The 24,126-nt window shown below is 42.6% G+C and overlaps 1 protein-coding gene across 5 annotated transcripts in view; it reads right to left on the bottom strand.

Moving 5' to 3' along the window:
• The window catches only part of DCUN1D2 (defective in cullin neddylation 1 domain containing 2), a 201,502-nt gene that overhangs the window by 48,229 nt on the left and 129,147 nt on the right, over nucleotides 1–24,126 (bottom strand). For all 5 annotated transcript variants that reach the window (XM_069204665.1, XM_069204664.1, XM_069204666.1 and 2 more), the window contains exon 4: nucleotides 23,418–23,548. In XM_069204665.1, the coding sequence (XP_069060766.1) occupies nucleotides 23,418–23,548 (131 nt within the window). The remainder of the gene's footprint in view (nucleotides 1–23,417; nucleotides 23,549–24,126) is intronic.

The following is a 24,126-nucleotide window of genomic DNA, read 5'->3' as shown; positions in this document are numbered from 1 at the left end:
AATCTTTGTCCCTAGATGAGCAGATGGAGACGGACTCTCCATTGGAATGTAGACTTTTGGATGGGCGGGTGGACAAGAAATTGATATCACTGACATACAGGACAGTGATGAGAAACACACAGGCCCCCCTACTGAAACTGCAGAGCACCTGGGAGCAGGACCTGGGGGATTTGGAAGAGGATGACTGGTAGCAAGCATGGGAGTTCCCTGCAATGGTAGCAAAAGAATTGAACTTTTGACTAATCCAACTCAAGATCATACATCAAGCCTACTACACATGCACCTGGACTGTCTGAGGGGGTGCGGGCCACAGGGAACCTTCCTCCACACGATCTGGAGCTGCCCCCGCATACGACCTTGCTGGGAAACAGCTGGGAACTCCTTGGGGGAGGCAACAGGGCTCCCCCTGGAATTGCAGCCCAGACTGGCTCTAATGGGAATATGGGGCTCATCAGATCACTTCTAGTACCAGAAAAGTGTAGTTAACCTAGGTTGTATGGGGGCCAAAAGAGACAATGCACAGAGGTGGGGATCTGTAATACCCCCTTACATATTAGAATTGGGAACTAAATATAGAATACAGTAGAACGATGGAAAAAATAAATTTATAAGGTGAGAGGGTGCCTGAGGACATTCAATAAGATATGGGGAAGATGGGACACAACTGTGAGTAGCAGGGGGAGGACGAATGATGTGCAAGTTTAAGACGGGTTGAGGAAAAGAGCAATAGTTGATCGGGTGGTCCCTCGCAACAACCTTGGGAGAAGTAGGGTAGAAGCTGAACCATAAGGGATGCATAGTTCAGATCTTACTTTGTGTTTGTGTGACATCCAGATTTTGGGTCAAATTGGGGTGGGTGGATGTCGTAATTTTCATGACATGCAAAAAATATACCAAAAAATAAAGGCGGTGGAATAGCTGTTATATTCAAGCAAACAATAAATCTCTCCAAAACTGACTTTTACAGGGTTGTTAAGCCCCCATAACCAGATGCAACCCTACAACAACCTCCTCTTATAACTTCCCTCCTCCTTTACAACCACCACCTAAGCGAGACACATTTCTAGACGCAGTTACCAACCTTATAACACTACACTCCAACCTATGCATTCTTGGTGACCTAAACATTTGGTTTGGCAAACCCAATATGCCTATTCCAAAAACTATCATCACTGGCCTAGTCACAATGAACCTACATCAGATCATGAATACTCCCACACTGGATGTAGTAGCCGATATCACAGAAATAACAGACCATTTATTTCCGCTAGATCCTGCTTACTGGGTGTTAGAATAAAGGAAAAAAAGCACAGATATATCCATAGGTTTGCAGACCTAGCACTCATAATGTACAAAAGATTGATTGCGATGAATTGGAAAGCCCCTAAAAGCACCAGAACTAAAGATGTGGCGTACCTTGCCACTGGTTGGGTGTGTATGGAGCATCAAGTACTATGTAGGCTGCGAGACAGAGGCCAGACACACACAGGAAGTGACGCCTGGGAAACATTTGTTACTAGACTAGAGGTTAAAAACGACAAGCGCCCACAATTAATCCTGATAATAATTTAAAAGCCTGGGGGCGGAGGGTCCTCCGGTCACCGCCCTCGCACTTATAGAAAAACAACTACACAAAATACACTCAAAGAGAACACACAAGTAGACTGATACTGGCCCAGCGCAAAGTAAGGCCTAAATGGCAAGGCCGAGATGGGAATACCGATGAGCCCTAAAACAACAGCAGGATCACGCTCCCATAGTAACGGACATGACGGGGGACAAGTCAGGGCTCGCGCGATCCACGTATAAACAAACGAACAAACATCCGGAGCGCACACTACCACACGCGTTATTACATTGTACTACACCACCACACGATGATTAGGAAAGAAGGGAACAGATTCCATCAAAAAGCTGCTGACCACAATACCATTAATAACTCTTGCTACAGTTGTGTACTAAAGAATGTAAATCCTACCATACGAAATTAGACCTAGGCTGTTGTTAATTTATCATGTTACTACAGATCAGCTGTATCAATTTATTTCACCAGCTGAATTTACTGTCAAGTATCTGTGCTGAAAATAATAAAAAAGATGTTTAAAAAAAATGAATACTCCCGCATACATTGCTCAACATATCCTAGACTTCATTTTTGCAAATCCAGAATTAGTTATCTTTCAAATGATTACTCAGGTCACATGGTCAGATCACCAATTGGCAGCTTTCCAACATGAAACACCACAAATCAATACACCCAAGACCACCTTACATGCATCCACCTGTCAACCATGGAACAAACTCAATTTGGAATACTTAGAAATACAAACAGCTAACACAGATCTAGATGCAATATATTATGTTAATAAAACATGGCTACAGGAAGCTTTAGATATTCTAAGACCACTAAAAACAACAGAACATGACAAAAGAAAACAAGCACCTTTTAGAAATACAGAACAAAAAAAAACGAAAACAAATTAGAAGGCTGCAACAAACCTGCCTCAAAACCAACAACAATCAAGAAAAATTACACTTCTGCAAACTTAACAGAATATACAAATCAACAATCAAAAAAGCTTAAAAAAAAAAAAAAGATAAAAAAAATAAAGATACTATTCTGACACAATTCAAAATGCTAACCATGTAAATAAATAATTTTATGAAATTCTTACTGAATTTGGTAAACCTAGATGCACAGAAGGAACTCATCCCATTACTCAAGAATTCACGGACAACAGGCAAGTCATTACACAACCAAAGCAGACACATTGGACTCCTTACAAAGGAAAACCACCAGCACCAACCCATTTCCAAAACTCCCCTCCAAGAGTAGGCTAACCCAGCCTCTGCTTTCCTTCAAACAAATGTCACAAAGTGAATTTATGGATCTGGCCAAAGCAAGCAGGCCTTCTAGCTGCTCTTCTGACCCTTGTCCACCACAATCTTTTAATAACATTGTTTTATCTACCTATGCTGCCATACCAGTAAGAAGAATCATCAATAATTCTTTAACTATGGGACTTTTTGTTCTGAAGACCTAAAAAAGGCATACATGACACCCATTATAAAAGAAAACAAACCTGGACCCACATGACTCCAACAACTGCAGACCAATTACAAATGGACCTTTCCTGGGGAAACTGATAGAAAGAGCAGCATTTGCCCAGATATCACAATTCATTGAAGAAAACTCTGTACTTTCAGACTACCAAACTGGATTCCATCCAGGAAAAGGCGCAAAAGCTGCTCTCACTGCCATCTGTGATGACCTTAAAAACGCAGTACACCAGAACGGGGTTGCTGCACTACTTCTCTAGGGCCTCTTAGCTGCCAGTTGACCATGACACCCTAATACAAAAACTCTATACAAAGTCGGCATAGACTGTACTGCTCTCATCTGGATCACATCTTCCTTCCAAACTGAAGGAATTTCATCCAAACTGTATTTCACAAAAGCAGGGGTCCTTCAAGGCTCAATCATCTTACCAATGCTTTTAAACCCAACACGAAGTAATTACAGGGGTGTGGAATTTAATAAAATATCTACTTATCCATGGGCCAAGCTGCTTCATAAATCTACTTGTCCTGTAAAACAAATCTACTTGTCCCTTTGGTGCACCCTGGCACTGCCAAGCTAAGTGTAAGAAGTCAGCCCCTCACTACTGCATAGTTTTTTTTTAAAGAGGTTGTCCGATTAGATGCTTATCTGTTTTATTTATCTATTACAAAATGGAAACAGTATCATAACTATTTTATCTACAAGTGCTTCATTATTGAAATATTGAGGAAAAGAGCGAGTTATAAAAAACACAAGTAAATTGGCTTCAACTACAGCATCTCAATTTATACCACTTTAAAACTCAATACATTATCTTACAAACATATATATATATATATTATATATGGAAAATGTCACTTACCCAGTGTACATCTGTTTGTGGCATTAGTCGCTGCAGATTCACATGCTGTGCACAGTCCGCCATCTGGTGTTGGGCTCGGAGTGTTACAAGTTGTTTTTCTTCGAATAAGTCTTTTCAAGTCACGAGACCGAGGGACTCCTCCCATTTCGACTCCATTGCGCATGGGCGTTGACTCCATCTTAGATTGTTTTCCCCGCAGAGGGTGAGGTAGGAGTTGTGTATACTGGCAATAGTGCCCATGCAATGGAGTGACTACGTATGTACATAATGAAGCTTAAAGTAATATATTTACAAATGTACAAATGTTCAAGATCTACTTCTAAACGGCTACAGGCTGCCGGGGAGGCAGGTGGGCGCATGTGAATCTGCAGCGACTAAAGCCACGAACAGATGTACACTGGGTAAGTGACATTTTCCGTTCGATGGCATGTGTAGCTGCAGATACACATGCTGTGCATAGACTAGTAAGCAGTTATGTCCCCAAAAGCGGTGGTTCAGCCTGTAGGAGTTGAAGTTGTTTGAAATAATGTTCTTAGTACAGCTTGACCTACTGTGGCCTGTTGTGCAGTTAACACATCCACACAGTAGTGCTTGGTAAATGTATGAGGCGTAGACCATGTTGCTGCCTTACATATTTCGTTCATTGGAATATTTCCTAGAAAGGCCATGGTAGCACCTTTCTTTCTGGTTGAGTGTGCCTTTGGTGTAATAGGCAGCTCTCTCTTTGCTTTAATATAGCAGGTTTGAATGCACATAACTATCCATCTAGCAATGCCTTGTTTGGAAATTGGATTTCCTGTATGAGGTTTTTGAAAATCAATAAATAGTTGTTTAGTTTTTCGAATTAGTTTTGTTCTGTCAATGTAATACATTAGCGCTCTTTTGATGTCTAATGTATGTAGTGCTCTTTCAGCTATAGAATCTGGCTGTGGGAAGAACACTGGTAATTCTACCATTTGATTCAAGTGGAACGGTGAGATTACCTTTGGAAAAAATTTGGATTTGTTCGTAGGACTATTTTTATTTTTTGTGTATTTGAATAAATGGTTCTTGTAAGGTAAAAGCTTGAATTTCACTCACTCTCCTTAGAGATGTGATGGCAATTAAAAACGCAACTTTCCACGTTAAGTATTGCATTTCACAAGAATGCATGGATTCAAATGGTGGACCCATGAGTCGTGTTAAGACAATGTTGAGGTTCCATGAGGAACAGGTGGTGTTCTTGGTGGTATAATTCTCTTTAGGCCTTCCATAAACGCTTTTATGACTGGTATTCTAAATAATGAAGTTGAATGAGTAATTTGCAGGTAAGCTGATATTGCCGTAAGATGTATCTTTATGGCAGAGAAAGCTAGATTTGATTTTTGTAAATGTAGTAAATATCCTACTATATCTTTTGGAGATGCGTGTAATGGCTGGATTTTATTTCTTTGGCAGTAATAAACAAATCTTTTCCACTTATTTGCATAGCAGTGTCTAGTGGTAGGTTTCCTAGCTTGTCTTATGACCTCCATACATTCTTGTGTGAGGTCTAAGTGTCCGAATTCTAGGATTTCAGGAGCCAAATTGCTAGATTTAGAGATGCTGGATTTGGATGTCTGATCTGTTGTTTGTGTTGTGTTAACAGATCTGGTCTGTTGGGTAGTTTGACATGAGGTACCACTGAAAGGTCTAGTAGTGTTGTGTACCAAGGTTGCCTCGCCCATGTTGGTGCTATTAGTATGAGTTTGAGTTTGTTTTGACTCAACCTGTTTACTAGATATGGAAGGAGCGGGAGAGGGGGAAAAGCGTACGCAAATATCCCTGACCAGCTCATCCATAGAGCATTGCCTTGGGATTGATCCTGTGGGTACCTGGATGCGAAGTTTTGGCATTTTGAGGTTTCCTTTGTTGCAAATAGATCTATTTGAGGTGTTCCCCAAATTTGAAAGTAAGTTTTTATTATTTGGGGGTGAATCTCCCATTCGTGGATTTATTGGTGATCCCGAGAGAGATTGTCTGCTAACTGGTTCTGAATCCCTGGAATAAATTGTGCTATTAGGCGAATGTGGTTGTGAATCGCCCAATGCTATATTTTTTGTGTAAGGAGACACAACTGTGTTGAGTGCGTCCCTCCCTGTTTGTTTAAGTAATACATTGTTGTCATGTTGTCTGTTTTGACTAGAATGTATTTTTGGGTTATTATGGGCTGAAATGCTTTCAGCGCTAGAAATACTGCTAACAGTTCTAAGTGATTTATGTGAAACTGTCTTTGATGTATGTCCCATTGTCCTTGGATGCTGTGTTGATTGAGGTGTGCTCCCCACCCTGTCATGGAAGCATCTGTCGTTATGACGTATTGTGGCACTGGGTCTTGGAAAGGCCGCCCTTGGTTTAAATTTATACTGTTCCACCATAGAAGCAAGATGTATGTTTGGCGGTCTATCAACACCAGATCTAGAAGCTGACCCTGTGCTTGTGACCATTGTGATGCTAGGCACTGTTGTAAGGGCCGCATGTGCAACCTTGCGTTTGGGACAATGGCTATGCATGAAGACATCATGCCTAGCAGTTTCATTACCATTTTGACTTGTATCCTTTGTTTTGGATACATGGCCTGTATTACATTGTGAAATGTTTGAACCCTTTGTGGACTTTGGAGTGGCAATCCCTTTTGTTGTGTTGATTGTCGCTCCTAAGTATTGCTGTGTTTGACACGACATAAGGTGTGACTTTGTGTAGTTGATCGAGAAACCTAGTTTGTGGAGGATTTGTATGACATATTTTGTGTGCTGTGAACACTGTCTTAGCGTGTTGGTTTTGATTAACCAGTCGTCTAAGTACGGGAACACATGTATTTGCTGCCTTCTGATATGTGCAGCTACTACCGCCAGGCATTTTGTAAAAACTCTTGGTGCAGTTGTTATTCCGAATGGCAACACTTTGAATTGGTAATGTATTCCTTGGAATACGAACCTTAGGTATTTTCTGTGTGAAGGATGTATTGGTATATGGAAATACGCATCCTTTAGGTCTAGTGTTGTCATGTAGTCTTGTTGTTTGAGCAGTGGGATTACGTCTTGTAATGTAACCATGTGAAAGTGGTCTGATTTGATGTAGGTATTTAGTGTTCTGAGATCTAGTATTGGTCTCAGACTGCCGTCCTTTTTGGGTATTAGAAAGTACAGTGAGTAAACTCCTGTGTTTATCTGTAGTTTTGGTACTAATTCTATTGCTTCTTTTTGTAGCAATGCTTGAACTTCTAGTCCTAGAAGGTCTATATGTTGTTTTGACATACTGTGTGTTTTCGGTGGGATGTTTGGAGGGAATTTGAGAAATTCTATGCAATAACCATCCTGGATAATTGCTAAGACCCAAGTGTCTGTTGTTATTTCCGCCCAATGTTTGTAAAATTGGCTTAGTCTCCCCCCCACAGGTGTTATGTGACGGGGTTGTGTGACTTGTAAGTCACTGTTTATTTTGAGGAGTTTTGGGGCTTTGGAACTTCCCCTATTCTTCTGGAATTGGCCCCCTCTATATTGCCCCCGAAAACCTCCCCGCTGATATTGGCTCTGGTAAGTGGGCCTTGCTTGTGATGTTGTGGTTTCTGTTGGTTGACCTCGAAACCCTCCCCTAAAAGGTGTTTTGCGAAAAGTGCCTCTGTTCTGCGGGGAGTAGAGTGCGCCCATGGCTTTGGCTGTATCAGTGTCTTTCTTGAGTTTCTCAATAGCAGTGTCGACTTCCGGCCCAAACAACTGATGTTCATTAAAGGGCATATTTAGCACGGCTTGTTGAATTTCCGGCTTGAACCCCGAAGTACGCAGCCATGCGTGCCTTCTTATTGTTATTGCAGTGTTTACTGTCCTTGCAGCCGTATCTGCTGCATCCATTGAAGACCGTATCTGATTATTTGAGATACTTTGTCCTTCTTCCACCACCTGTTGCACTCTTTTCTGGAACTCTTTGGGTAAGTGTTCTATGAAATGCTGCATCTCATCCCAATGAGCTCCATCATATCTTGCCAAAAGTGCTTGTGAATTAGCAATGCGCCATTGGTTTGCTGCTTGTGCTTCCACCCTTTTGCCCGCTGCATCAAATTTGCGACTCTCCTTGTCTGGAGGTGGTGTGTCCCCTGAGGTATGAGAGTTCGCTCTCTTACGAGCTGCCCCGACAACTACTGAGTCCGGTGTCAATTGCGTTGTAATATAAACGGGATCTGTTGGCGGTGGCTTGTATTTTTTCTCCACCCTTGGAGTTATGGCTCTGCCTTTAACAGGATCTTGAAAGATTTGTTTTGAATGTTTTAGCATTCCTGGGAGCTTAGGTAGGCTTTGGTACTGGCTATGGGTGGATGATAGGGTGTTAAATAAAAAAAAATCCTCAATTGGTTCGGAATGCAAGGTGACGTTGTGAAAAGCAGCTGCCCTTGCGACCACCTGTGTGTAAGATGTACTGTCCTCAGGTGGCGACGCTCTTGCAGGGTACGAGTCTGGGCTATTGTCTGATACTGGGGCGTCGTAAAGGTCCCATGCATCGGGATCATCCTGACTCATTGTAGTATGAGCTGGGGAGTGCATCAGTGGTGGAGTTGTTACCGTGATGCGTGTATTGATGGTGGTGGAGACGGTGGTGGAGTTGTTTTTCTTGCCACTTTTGCCTGTGGCTGCTTGTCCTTTTATTGAAAGGCAAGTTTTCTTTTTATTTTAATTGGGGGAAGAGTGGTTATCTTCCCTGTGTCCTCATGAATGTGGAGCCTTCTTTGTGTGTAGTCTGGCTCTACAGCTTCAAGTTCCTCTCCGAATCTATGCTTTTGCGTTTGGGAGGTTAATCCTTGTTCCTCTGTGTAGGAACCTTTTTTCGGCTCCGAGGCTGGATGTTTCGGAACCAAAACTTTTTCGGATGTCTTTTTAGGCTCTGAAGAAACCTTTTTTATTTTCGGCGTGGTGTCTCAGTGCCGAACTTTTTCGGTGCCGCTGTCTCGGTGCCGAATTTTTTCGGAGCCGCTGTCTCGGGTCCGAAGTTGCTGTGTGGCGGTATCTTGACCTGAGTCGGATGACTTCGCCTCAAGCGTGCCCTTTTTCGGTGGCTATGATCGGTCACCTATTTTTCGGGTTAAGCCATGGCCTGTTGGCGGTGGCATCCTCTGGGCTTTTGTTGACTTCTGATGAGTCTTATGTTTCGACGTCTTACTCACGTTTTTTGTCGTTTCTTCGGCCTCGAGCTCTTCCGAGTCAGACTCGTGGATGGAGAAAGCTTCTTCTTCCTCCTCGAAACACTCTTGTCCTGTCGGCGTCGACGCCATTTGCAGTCTTCTGGCTCTTCGGTCTCTTAATGTCTTTCTCGACCGAAACGCTCGACAGGCTTCACAAGTATCTTCCTTGTGCTCGGGAGACAAGCACAAGTTACAGACCAGATCCTGATCCGTATACGGATACTTGTTATGGCATTTTGGGCAGAAGCGGAATGGGGTCCGTTCCATCAGCCTTGAAGTCACGTGTGGCCGGGCCGACCAGGCCCCGACGGGGGATCGAAAAAACCCCGAAGGGCCAACGGAGCTCTTCAGAATTCGGTGTCGATTTGTTCTAACTAACCCGATACCGAACGCAAACAATACCGACGTTTTTTTCCGAGATTCTAACTAACTTTCTGACCCGAAACACGGAGCGAAAAGGAACACGTCCGAACCCGATGGTGGAAAAAAAAACAATCTAAGATGGAGTCGACGCCCACGCGCAATGGAGTCGAAATGGGAGGAGTCCCTCGGTCTCGTGACTCCAAAAGACTTCTTCGAAGAAAAACAACTTGTAACACTCCGAGCCCAACACCAGATGGCGGACTGTGCACAGCATGTGTATCTGCAGCTACACATGCCATCGAACATATATATATATATATATATATATATATATATATATACACACACACACACACACACACACACACACACACACACATACTCTTTCCATGTAGTCATGTATCTATACATTACTTTACTCCTATTGTAGAACATCTCAATATATATATATATATATATATATATATATATATATATATATATATATACACACACATACACACACACCTACACATACACCCTTTCCATGTAGTCATGTATCTATATACTTATTACTTTACTCCTATTGTACATGGAAAAAAAACTCACTCTCTCCAATGCACTACTCTGTCTCACCCTATACCTCTCTCAATATATATTCTACATCCACTCCAACCCATCCCAAACCTCATTCTACCACTATGTCCTCCACAATAACCCTTTCTAGACTCTTCCTTCCTCTATACCTCCTAGCTCACCCAAACCTGAGTTTACTACTATGATCTCTCTAACAACCCTTACTAAATTTTTCCTTCATGTATCCCTCCTTTGACTCATCCTAAACCTCATTTTACTATGATCTTTCTAACTCCTTTCTACAGACCCTTCCCTCCTCCATCTCTCATTTTTACTCATCTCAAACCTCATCTTTCTACTATGATCTCCTAGATAACACTTTCTAGACTCTTCCCTCTTCTATACCTCCATTATCCTATTCAATCCATCTAGCAGACTCGCATGTCCACAGCCCATATTTACTCATATTCCCCTATACTAATTCACCACTAATTCTTTTGGGTTACGGAGTAGTGTGCTACTTACCGAAAAGCGCTTTGACGCCTCATCAGGGGTAGTAAGGGCTATTTAAATACAATTACAATGTACTAAAGTTACACATGGCTATAGTCTGTCTTTCTTCATTATAACTTATATTCATCAACTACCATTTTTTGGTAGTGACTTTCACCACAATTAAGCCAATGATAGTCTGAGGTATAAACATCACGCCATCATAACTTTACGAGACATAATCCTTCATAAAAGCAGGACTTTTCCTTACTCGTTAAGGCCTACTTCCTTGTACAGAGTCATAATTAGATACCTTCTCACTCGAACTGCTTTCACCCACCAGAACAAATTTTGCAACTCTGTTAAGGTTCCACACTTTGTGATCAACCAGCTTCACCGCATTTCTAAACACTTTAATCACCTTAAAAGGTTGACTGAGTTTAGAAATGCCAATTTTTCTTGGTGATTTTATCTTCACCCAATCTCCAACACTCACCACTCTTTCACAGCCTTCCTCTCATCATACACCATCTTTCTACGCACCATTTTTTCCCTCTCTCTTTCTTTCCAATCACCACTTTCATCAACTGGTTGTCCACCATTAATCTTTTCTCCGACGCCCACAATGGCAGAATTTGAGTGTTAGGCTTCCTTTCTCTGAATAACTGAAAAGGAGAAATCCCAGTAGAGGAATGCAGAGTAAAACGATACTCCCTCACTTTTTCCTTAGCAGCAACCTCCCAATCACCATCCGAAGATAGAGCCAACTGCAAACTTTCTTTCAAGACTTTAAAGAATCTCCCCACAACATCATTGCTCTCCGGATGGTAATGCGCAGCCCTTTTTATGTCTCACGCCTCTTTCCTGCATAAACTTCTCCACCTCTTTTGAAGTGAATTGTACACCATTATCTGAACGAACAGAAGTGGGAAATCCTTCCCTTTCAAACAAACCTTCCAAAAATTCAATGGCCACCCTGGACTCCACAGAACCCACAATGTTTACCTCTGGCCACCGTGAATACATATCAAGACAAACTAATACATACCGATCAAAAGAACTGACTCTCATAGGTCCTAAAATATCAATTGCTATGTCTGACCACGGACCACTTGCTTGCTCCCTCAAAACCTTAGGTTGCGTCCTGCACTTCAAACCTTTATCACACAGAACATTCAATACAATTCCTAACCATCCTTTCAATTTCTGCATCCATAGCAGACAACCAATACAATTCTCTCACTCTTTCCTTTGTCTTGACTATACCCATATGACTAACATGGGCATGTCTTATCAGCATTTCTCTTACACTTTCAGGTGGAATCAGTTTCATACCCCTCATGAGTAACCCATCCATTACTGATAATTCACTTCTGACTTGCCAAAAACCTTTCATCTCTTCCCCACACCTACTCTTCTCACACCATCCATTATATACCATAGAGATGACTTTCATTAAAACTTCATCCTTCTTCAATTCATCTCTCCATCTTTCTTCAGACACAATCCCTTCAGAAATCTCACAAACTTGGACCTCCTCTTCTGAATCCTCAACACCCTCACCAATATAACCAACAACATCCACCATCCTCGAAAGACAATCCGCTAATACATTATCAACACCTGGAATATAAACCACCTCAAAATCAAATTCTTGCAGTGCCACAACCCATTTTCATATCCTGTGTGAGACCAAGTCAATTCCTTTTTTGCAGAAAACCTCTTTAAGCGGTTTGTGGTCAGTTTTAAATAGAAATTTCCTTCCCCACAAAAACTTTCTCAAATTTACGTACTGACCAATACACTACAAGTGCTTCTTTCTCCACCACAGAGTAATTACACCCTGCACCCCTCAATGCACGAGACACAAACAATACCATCCACTCAATACCATTCTTTTTCTGCATAAGCACTGCTCCCAATCCTTTGGAGCTCGCATCTGTTAAAATCCAGGTCTCATCCCTTGTATCAAAACTACCAAGATTGGACGCAGCATTCAAACATCGTTTCACCAAGCAAAACTCTTCCTCACATCTTTCTGACCACAGAAATTCTTTCCCTTTCCGTAATAGTTCCCTCATAGCTGATGTTTTCTGAGTCATATTAGGTATGAACTTACTATAAAATTCTGCCATGCCCAAAAATGTCAACACTTCCTCCTTACTCTGAGGAGTCTTCAGCCTACTAATTGTATTGACCAGTTCAGCTTTAGGTTGAATTCCTTTTTCATTTAAAACATGGCCCAAATACTCAAACTCTTCTATATCAAATGTACATTTTTCTGCCTTCAATGTCAAACCCACATCTCTCAACCTTGACAACACAGCACACAGATGATCATCATGTTCTTTACTATCAGATCCCACAATTAATACATCGTCCTGATACACTCTAACACCTTCTAAACCTTCAAGAATGTGTTGCAGAGCCCTTTGAAAGAGCGCAGCAGCAGAGATCAAACCAAATGGCACTCTCACATACTTAAATGTACCAAAAGGTGTGACAAAACCAGTTAAGTCTTGACAGTCTGGATGTAGCATTATTGGATGATACGCTGATGCTAGATCTAAGGACGAGAAATGTTTAGCATTGTTAAAGGAACATAATAACTCACAAATATTAGGAAGTGGATAATGATCCACAATCACCATTTTGTTGAGCTCTCTCAAGTCCACACACAATCTCACCCCTCCATTAGCTTTACGCACCATAACTACCGGAGACAACCACTTCGTAGCCTCCACCTCCTGTATAATTCCCTCACGAACTAATCTGTCCAATTCCATCTTCATTTTATTCCGTACTGATAACTACCCACCCTTACTTTAGCTACTTTTGGAACTGCATTAGATTTCAATCTTATGAGGTGAGAATACTTCTTAAGACAGCCAATCTTTCCAGTAAACACTTCTGGAAACTCTTTTGTCCATTTCACATACTTTTCTAAACCAATAACTGACTTCTCTTCTCTTTGCATGGTGAAAGGATCATCCCACACATTTCTAACAGAATCACTTCTACTGCAGACTGGAGGATCAGCATTTGGATCTAAATATACATTGAGATCACGTTGGTGTAACCAGCATATCAAGGAGTCACCCTTCATGGAAACATATATTTTCCCCAGGTACAATCATGTCCTTGAACTCAATGGTGCCCCAAAAATATCCCAAAAGTCATATTGGAACACCCCCATAACCTCTTGGTTTGATGTCCGGTTTAAACAGTTGAACACACCCAGCCAACTTCTGCTCATAAAATACTTTCGGAATAAGAGTTATCTTGGCTCCAGAGTCAAAAAGCATATTGACCACACATCCATTTACTTTGACTAGTTCCAAGGGTCCATTAGAAGAAAAACCTTTTACTTGAAAAATAAAATTCTTCTCTTCCGAATCGTCCTCATTTTCACAAAAAACTATTTCTTGCACCTTCTTTAAATCTTTCACTGATCTGCAACACTTTGTGAAATGCCCTTTTCTTCCACAGGATTTACACATAGCTTTCGATACAGTACATCCTTTATTATTTCCAAAGTGACCTTCATTGCCACTTCTAAAACACTTTCCTTGCAAATACCTCAAGTTGGATTTACTAGCATCGACCCCTTTGTTACCGATCTTAGATTTTTGTACAACTTGTACAAAATCTCCTTTTTTACTTTCAAGACCATTAATAGCTATAGATGTCTCCTTTAAAACCTCAGTACAAGCTTTAGAATGTTCAAAGTTCTTTGCAGCAACTAATACCTTTTGTAATGACAGATTATCCTTGTGCCACATGCCCTCCCAGGCTTTCTCAGTAGCACCTCCCAGCATCAACTGATCTCTTCACCTTACTTCTAAGGATGCCCCAAAATTACATGTGGAGGCCAATTTGCGCAACTCTGTAATATACTGTTCAACCGACTCTCCTGAAAGTTGTGTACGCCGTCCAAAGTGAAACCTTTCACGCACCGTACTGACTTTTGGAAGACAGTGTGTGTCCAACTTCTTTATGCAAATTTCATATTCATTCAAGTCTGTAGCTTCTTGATCTTGAAGATCCGGAAGATGTTCAAATACTTCTTGTCCTTCTGATCCCAAACAATGCATTAAGAGAGAGGTTTTCCTCTCTGCACTTTATGATGTACCACAAACCCTGGCATAATGAGAGAAAACATTCTTCTACTTCATCCAGGGGTGGGCGGATCTCCCGGAGAAGATAAAAAAAAATGCTGGTGCTGGTATAGTCTGCATGTTGAATGAAAGAAACCAACAAAGTTTGCCAAAAGAGAAAAGAAAAGAAAAAACACAAAAAATACAAAGGTAACGTGCATTTTTGTAAACTCCTCTTTCCAAACCAAGAGGAGTTTCACACCTCCAATATGGCCCCCAAATATGACCAAACAAGCACACACAAGGTGTAATTGCTGCTCCACTGTCCATCAAATAAGTGCATCCTCTATTTTCACAACCTTTGAAAGTTGTGCAGTTATAACCCACCAGAGATTTCCAATGTGGCCGCCAAATATATCCAAACAAGCACACACACAGTGTACTTGCAGTTTGACTGTGCATTTACAAAGTCCATCATTTATTTTTATGATCCGATCTTGAGTTTAAAAGGTAGACACGCCGCACACACAGCAACGTGCACCGTCGGACGAGGATCGGCTGTTCCCCCTTCCTCGAGCTTCCCCACAGCTCCGGTAACCAAGGCAACTGTTTCTTGAACGCTGGCCTCCCTCGAGCATCGAGGAGCAACCAGGCTGACAGAACGCGGCTCGGGAGAACACGCGAGCCGGCATTCAAACAAAAACAGTAAGGCTCGGACGATCGCTACGTTTTCTCTCTTCTTTATCCTTGTTATAAAAAAATATATATATATATTGTCACTCACTTCCATGAAGGCACCAAAAGGGAAGCGCGACAGCTCCAATGCACAGCTTTCTGGTGTTAGGGTCTTTTCTCCTGAAACAGGCCTTTACAATAATCGATCCATTCCTGGGTCCGTCACTCGTTCGTCGCCATGTGTGATATGTAGTAAGATAACTCAGGTACATGAGTTTCATCCATTAAACGTTTATTCCAAGAACGAGTAAGTGGAGAAGACCCCAACCACCAACTCTCACCAACTGCCTCCTTCTCACATTCATTCTCTCCCACACATTCCTTTCTAGAACCCAAAAGGGATTATAGAACACACATACCTAGACACCACATCAGCGTTATTCAAAGGATCCCCAACAATGCCACCAAGAACACCCACAATATGTCAAGGATGGAATTACTACTATGCCAATGATATTGTGTCATTGTGAATGCCCACATTATGTCAAGGATATGCCAGCATTATGCTGAATGTGAACAGAAGGTTCTAAAAAATGCTGTGATTACGTCATCAATGGGCTAGTTATGCAAGGAAGAGCCTCAATGTTGCCATGAAAATCCACATGCTGTCAAGGGTGGGCACCTATAGTGTCTGGGCTAGAGAGAAATTCCTTAAATTGCCCACAGTGTGTCAAAGATCAGCATCTAGGAAGCATGGGCTGGTCAGAATGTAATTCTGAAAGCAATGCCCACAACAAGCCATATGTGCGTACCTCAAGGCCAGATTTAAAACCCACAAAGCCTCCCTACTATACACAACACCCCAGACTACTTTCTGGCTTCTGATAGGGTCCGAAAAGCATACAGAGTCCTGCAAGGCTGATTTAGATGCAACGCTGCAATGCAAGTGGCATGTGCAGAATGTTCTCTCTATATTATGCAAGTGAAAGGGGAGCGATACTGAGAGCGCTTATCACACGACTATTACGCCAATGACTGAAGAAGCCCTGCTCCTCCTCCCAGCAGCAAGCTATACACGTAAACAATCGGGTGGGATAGGTTCTTTACATTCACAGTGTGAAAAAAAAGATTTTGTACAGAGCTGTTGGGGTTGCACTCTGAAGCCAGCAACAGGCAAATAATCACTGTGGCTTGACGAATGCAGAGTAGCAAGCCAAACCTCAAGAGAGCTCTCGAATCCTTAAATAATTTTTTTGAAATAATTGGTGAATCTCTCCAGAAAAAACATCAGTGCACCTTTTGAGATCTGAATTTGGGAGAGAGATCTCAGAAGTAAAAGACCTGAAGAGCAAAATTTCAGATGAACAAGAAATACAATATGCTCTTCTAAACAAAGGAAACTACTGTCAACGGCAGTGCTTAATTTGTAACTAAAAACATGCCGGTGCTCAAAGCCCTTTTCTTAAACATGCGGCTGCTGCAATTAAATGTGGGAACTCGGAATACTGAGGCAGCGTAATCCTGAAGGCATCTCAGACCTCTTCAATCCCTTTAAAGCCGCTCCCTGCCCCTTAAGTTCACTCTAGCAGCTTTCTACTTTCTCCCATTGAGACTCTTTTTCGTTTTAATCTTCCTCCTTCTTTCCCATATGTGTCTTTAGCTCGCAGCAAATGCTTGGGGCAGAAGAATAAGCGCCGGCCTTAAAAAATAAGTGCCGGTGCTCAGCACCGGAAACAACAAGCACAAATTAAGCACTGGTCAACGGTGGAAGAAACTGATGAAAAAGACCAGGTGAAAGACCTAAGTGAAAAACAACTTGAGTGTCAATCAAACAAATTTGAATGTAGATTAAGAAAGAAAATCAAAAGTACCACATGCTGCAAATACAAAAGAGAGTTAAAATCCTTATCAAAAGTACATGTCTGATATATATTTGAAAAGGTGATTTGGAACATCTGAAGACCGATATTAATATAATCCCAACTTCCGATCTTTGCTGTGCAAACCTAGGATGATGGACTAAGTGCCAGAGAGATCATAAAATTAAGGGTGAAATTCCCCTGTTGTAAAAACAGCTCACTCAGGTAAAAAAAAAACATAAAAGCTGTAGATTTGGCATCCAAAAATGTTATTTATTTATTTAGGAGTTTTTAAAATGCACCATGTGTCAATTAAACCACTGCAGAGGGCTGATAGGGAAAAGAATTCTGGAAAGTTCTGAAAGAATAACATGCAGATTCCGGACTGTAACATGGTGACATGTCAAATACTAGCGATAGTTGGGACCTTTATCCCTGTAAGCATAAAGCATACTTCTTTCAATTAGATCTAGAATTTAACAGGGAGCCACTGTCCAGCTTTTAAGGGATTGCTTATTGTTGAGCTCTGCCTCTAGAGATGAATTAAGTTTAAAACTACATATTTGTAAACATTAAGGGAACGTTTTTCCAACAGACTATTTTTTAACTGGATACAGGATCTCAGTAATGAGTCCCACAGTTATATTGTCTTGTGCTGCAAAGACTGTAGCTACTTATTTCATTTTTCAGATATCATACAAGAAGAGAGTATGATTCAGGGTGCATTTAGGCTTCAGACAGATTTCACAAGATAAGTCACACAACAGTATAAAAACACATATAGAGGAAGGGGCTTTGGGTAAACCTGCTTCAGCCACTGGCTTGACAGGGTGAGTCCCTTCAAGCATTGGCTCAATGGGATGTCCATCACCCTGTGGCTAAAACCATGCATTTTGAGGATGCTCACACATTGTTTACTATACATTTCCCATCAAAGGAAGCTAAAGTAGTAGCACCTCTCAGGCACAATCCTATCTGTATAAGGAGGCTTGTCTCTCAGCTCGACCCTTCTTCAATGCTTACATGATCTCTCTCGCCAGTATCCTCTGCGCACAAGGCATTAACATCTTCTAGGTAGGCAACACTCAGCTCATACGCTCCCTCATGGAAAACACTCCCAACACCCAGAGCAAGTTCACTGCCTGTATGAACTGAATCCCCAACTAGATGAAGACTAACTTGCAATCTCAATACCTTGCCATTGGGACTCCACCCGGTGGCTGGATGAACTGCGACCCATACCAAGCACCCATGCCAAGAACCTCAGGATCATCATCAGCAAAATGGGCATGAACACTAAAGTCAATGTCACCATAGTGTCCTGCTTCCACACCAAGATGATGTTGAGGAAAAGCTTTCAATGGTTCGCAAGCAACACCTGCAAAACCGTCACACATGCCCTCGTCATGCGGACTGGACTATGGGAACTCCCTTAATCATGGAATCAACAAACAACTCCCTACAAGACTACAAATCATCCAGAATTCAGCAGTGAGAATCACCCTCAACCTCCCATGCAGCATATACAATCACTCTGCACCTCAAGAAGCTCCACTGCCTACACAGGCGTGCACAGCCTCACCCTCACCTCCACTTTTAAAGGACCACATACCACTAGTCCTGCCTACCCAAATAGCTGCATCTCCTTCAACAAACCTTGCAGACTCCGCTGGACTCCTACTCTGACATCCCACACATACCCAACAAGATCTGGAGATCGGGCCTTCTCCTACATCGCTCCTAAAACATAGAACGACATATCATTTTACATCAGAGCTTCCTACTCTCTACTTCAGTTCCCCAAGAAGCTGAAGACCTGGCTCATTGTATAGCCCCTATGCCTGAGGTGTGGGTAGGCTCACACATGCTCAGCGTTAGGATACTTTCCGGATGATGGCTTGTTCAACAAATACACACAACATAACATAACAAGGAGGCAAGTTGGTCCTCTGCTGCTTCCGCTGCCATTTTGTTTTTATCCTCAGTAGAACATTTTGATACTGGAATATGGACTTTAATTTGCTTTGTAACACTGCACGGTGAAGCTAAGGAGAGTGAGATACTGTTGCAAAGTGGAGTATTATATGGTGTGGTGGTTGTTACCTCACTATGTGATGCTCTCACAATACCCCAGAGATGGTCCTTGGATTCACACTAGTAAATCCTTAGCTCAGTCCTGGTAGTATGGGAAAGAGCAGTCAGGTTTTACTAAGAGGAACATGTGTTAAGCATTTCACAGCATAAACATAGACCATAAGTAACTGACACAACTCAAAAGAAATCTGACAATAAATTACAAAAAGAGAGATTCTTTTTTATCTTCATTTAGACCCCAAAACGAACAGAACTAAAAAGGTATACCCTGTGTTCTAGATTTTAGAAGAAATATTGAATCACAGCAGAACTGGCATTTAACGTTGCATTGAAGTCCATGGAAAAAATATCACTGGTTGCAAAAACGTACTTAAAGAGTTGCGTGGAACCCTTTTGGGGTTACGATTGTGCGGTCCCTTGGACCGGATCACGACAGTCAGTGCAGTTTTAACTGGCCTGTGGCATCCGGGTGCAGAGTTGTCGTTTCTGTCCTTGGTGCTGAATGGGACTTGCGTTGAAATAAATGGCAGGGAGCCGCTGGTGGCAAAGGGCCACTTGTAGGTTGTGCTGTGGGGAACCCTTGCAGGGTTAAGGTTTTGCGGGTCCTGGGACTAGGCCACTTGTACCTGGTCCGTGGGGTCTAGGTGCAGATTTGTCCTAGTTGTCCGTCGTGCTGAAGGGGATTCGCGCTGGTGCTGGTTTTAATGCTTACACGACAATTATGACAATGGAATGCAAAATCTCAGCTGGGGCTGGGTTGCAGATGTTAGATGAAGGCTACACACTGTGCCCTGCACTGTCGAGTGTGAGGGGTTTGTTACTGGACTGGCAACCAACGAGCCCTGGCAGCGGTAAAAGGGCATAAATCCTTTGGGAACTTTCCAGGGTCCGAGAGAGGGGTGCAGCAGCCTGAAACTTGTTGGCAGGCCAGACTACAACTCCCAAGAAGACACTGGATCATCTGGCTTTTGACGATCCTACGGCAGGCCCAATAGCCGGTGAAACTTTCGATCCTACAATTCTTTTTTCTCCTGCAGTTTGCAGGGGACTGGTGCCACCAATTCATGGGGGCCCGATGGTGCTGCTGGCTTTCACAAGGGTTCCTCTAATCGGGAGTGACAAGTTTCAGCCAAGGACGAGAGTTGATCACGCAGTTCCCAGTCTGTTGCCTCAGACAGAGTATCCCTCTTTAGCCTTGGTGCAGTGGGCAAAATCCGGTTGCTGGAGATGCACAGCTTCTCCTTGTCCTTCTTCGAAGTTGGTCAGTCAGAACCGACGTTCTGGTGTCTGGGTTGTCCCTTAAATCCTGGATTTAGGGGAATTATGTGTGTGGTGACTACTGGCCAATAGGCAGCTCGCTTCTATAGGTAATCCACCCGTGAGGTGACCAAATCTGGTGGGACAGGTTACCTTTAGCTACCCAGAACCCTCAATTCTGTCAATCCTAAAATGGCAGAAATCAAAATTTAGTGCACAGACAGGGCTGCTCACCCAGCTTATTGGGGGTGTGCACAGACCTGCATACCTAATTGTCTGCAGCTCCACAAGCAAATATGCCTGGGGAGGGTTGTTTTCTCCACTGGGGGACAGCACAGATGGCTATTGGGAGTGGTGAAGCCTATGAAGCTCAATGCCCTGATGGCTCTATTCACTAGCCCAGTTTGGGGAAGGGAGGCTAGACCTCCTTTCTGCCTCAGCCTTTGTCTCTGACTCCTGGGAGTGCTCAGGCTGCCTGGCAGCAGGTCAGAAACCTGTGTTGGCTGCAGCATGGGAAAAAAGTACAGGCTGACTGGCCAGAGCACAAAGAATGGTGGCACACAGGTGAGCAACCTCTAGTGTGCCACCTGCTTACATGCAAGCTGTCCCTCAACGCCAGATTTGTGTTGTTGGGAGAGAGAAAGCAAGTTGTTTGACACCAAACTCAACATACCTAGCTTGTACTATAATGGAGCTAGCAGCCTGGGTCATCCCGGGCTTATGTCCCATGTTATCCTATGGACTGGCCTGCACTCACAGGGTACCTTAATGGAAAGGACGCTATACAGGCTTATAAACTTGCGGTTATATGTCTGCACCTTAAATATAATGCACTCTGCTTCCTGGGTTGCAAAGGCCTATCTTAGAGGTGTCTGACATATACGTAAGACAGTGCATGGGACTGTGCCACTCTTGGTGAGGGCAAAGTCAAAGTCAAGCAATTAGCAAACTCTTGCTGAAGCTCTTTACCACCAATGCCCTGGGTTCCATTTACTAGGGGCTTATAAGGGGGTAGAATCCTGACAAATCAGGCAATCATCATGTCGACAAATCAATTTAGGGAGAATGTCGCGCTGCACCGCGCGGCGCGAGCCGAGCGTTCGGCACAAGCTGGGCGTTCGGCTCGGGCCGCGCTTCGCGTCCTTAAGACGCGGCGCGCCCCGAGCCTTTCCTACACCCTACGAGGCCCCAGATCTTACATGGGGCCTCGCTCTACTCTGCCTCTCTGCATTTGATGGGGTCTCCTGACCCCTCTTACCTGTCCTTGCTCTTCTTTCTTCTTTCTTCTTTCCTTTTTCTTGGATCTGTTGTTGTACTTTCCTTTTTTTTTTTTTCCCTTCCCAGGTCACCTTTCTCTTCCCAGCATTCCTCCTTCCCTATTCTCTATGGTTTCTACTCCATTCTGTTCTATCTACCTTTCCCTACCTAAGATGGCGTCCTTTTTCTTCCTTTGGGGCACTTCCTGTTTTTTGGTATATAAGGGTGGGGTTTTCTTCCTTTCTTTGCGCTGCAACACTCTCTGTTCAGATGGTGTCTTCGCTCCTGATTTCCTAGCTTTTTGGTTCTGGAATTCGCCAATTCTGTGTTATTCGACTTCAGTTTGTTTTGATTCCTGTTCTTCTGTTCTTGTTTTCAGGAATCTTCCTGTTGGAGGTTTTTTCCCCTTTTGGAAGGGGTTTTTTCCCTCTGGCGCTATTTTCTGAAGGTCACGGTCTGTTCTTGGTGTTTTCATTGCCTACAGCACCGTGGCTACCAGAAAGAGTCGCCCCTTTTTGGGCCAAAGCCGAACGCTCAAGATCCACGCCACTAGATCTGCAGATTCCAGGCGCAAGCAGCACGTGAGTCGTGACAGAGAAAGTACAGGCACTGGGGCCTGGTGAGCAGGCTTCCCATGCCCTAACAGAGTGATACACATCAGCATTGGGGGCAAAAAGAGGGAGGGTGACCATACATAAAGAGCACTTTCCTACAGATAGAGCTGAGTGTGTGGAGCCTATAGAAGTCACTTAAGAAGAACACAATCAAGTGTCAAACAGTGACACAAGTTAAAGCTAAGTTGAGGAAGCACTTAATTATTTAAACATGCCCACAGCCAATTTAAATATGGTCGTTAGAGTTAGTGCATCCTGGAATGAATTAATCAAATATCCTTGAAGATATTTTTTTGCAGGAACTGCAGCCACAAAATAGAGCTATATTGATTTTCTTTTACTTAAAAAACAGGACAAAGCGGCGCAACTTGGCTCTCAAATCACAAAAATGATCGTTGTAAGAGATGTAATTTCTCCTGAAAATATAATCTTAAATATAGCTATATCAAAAAACCTTTAAAACAATGGTGCTACTGTTTTAGAAATATGGGAAACGTAGCCCCAAAGATGTCAAATGAAACAGAGGTGGGTCCCACCAGAAGCAGTTGCACGGTAAAAAGTGGTGGAGCACCACACCTCCACTAAGGCAATCTAAAACACATGAAAATAGCTAAAGCACATTACTAGCTCATTGACCACTGTTACTTGAATTATCCATCTCTGTACCAAGATCCAAGACCCCTGTTAAGTTACTGCAATAAGAGTGTTACAAAAGAGAATGTATGACTTTCAGGAGAGCGATAAAAACAGTCTTTATTTTAACCTGATCTTTGGCTGTTTCATGCTGTATTCTGAGGCTTTGTGTGCCCTAAAGTTTTAGCTCTTCACGAATACTGAATAAAGATAAGTCTATACTTTGGCCCTACTCTCAGTCCATCTGGTACTTACGGCTAAAAGTTTCCAAATTTACAAAGCTAAGTAGACATGTTACCATTTGGTTAGTCTCATTTATTTGCTTCCAGTGCAGCAGCATGCTTCTATATTCACTTGAGATTTCAGACAGTACCACAAATCGGTTTAGCTTTGCGCCTTTTACTCACCTAAACCTTTCTGTCCAGGATTTTTAGCAAAATTAAATGTGAACTGATAGAAGTCTTTGAACTTTAGTGCATCTTTAAGTTCTTGCTCTAATCTTGGCAATACCGCCTTCAGCTTTTCCGTGCTGTCACACCTGTTGACCAAGAAAATGCACAACAGTGACTATTTTGCAATAGATATTACTCACTAATTAGTTTGAGCAAGCATGTTTAAAATTGCCAGTATTGTGAGAAGCAACCTTTTTATTTTAAAGAGGTTGAAAGGTCTGTTATGCATTTTTTCACCACCCAGCAAGCTTGCAAATCTGAAAATGGAGCCCTCAGGTTAAGACATCTGTCCACGTTATCACATGCCAGACACACCTGTAGCTTACTAAGAAGACAAATGCAACACCAATAAAACATTCTTCGTAGTCAAAGTCAACGAGACAAACAAGACAGTATAAAGCACATCCCCAGACAAAATAATAAAATGGCTCACCTTTAAGAAACTCACATGCAGCCATCGCAGATCTCAGGGCAATCGCTTACCAAGATATCCCCCCTTCGATTACCCTGAAATGCCTCACTGAAGAACTACTCACAATATTTCTCGATATTGCAAATGACTCTCTCGCAGGAGGTATGCCATTCACAAAACATGGTAGATTCCTACTGTTAAAGAAAAACAACCTCCTAGTCAGGCAACTGAGGAACCTGGCAACCTATCATC

This window comes from Pleurodeles waltl, chromosome 8 (assembly GCF_031143425.1).
Source record: "Pleurodeles waltl isolate 20211129_DDA chromosome 8, aPleWal1.hap1.20221129, whole genome shotgun sequence".
NCBI classification, from domain to species: domain Eukaryota; kingdom Metazoa; phylum Chordata; class Amphibia; order Caudata; family Salamandridae; genus Pleurodeles; species Pleurodeles waltl.
The sequence above is the reverse complement of the archived record's forward strand: the minus strand, read 5'-3'. Positions and strand labels throughout refer to the sequence as shown.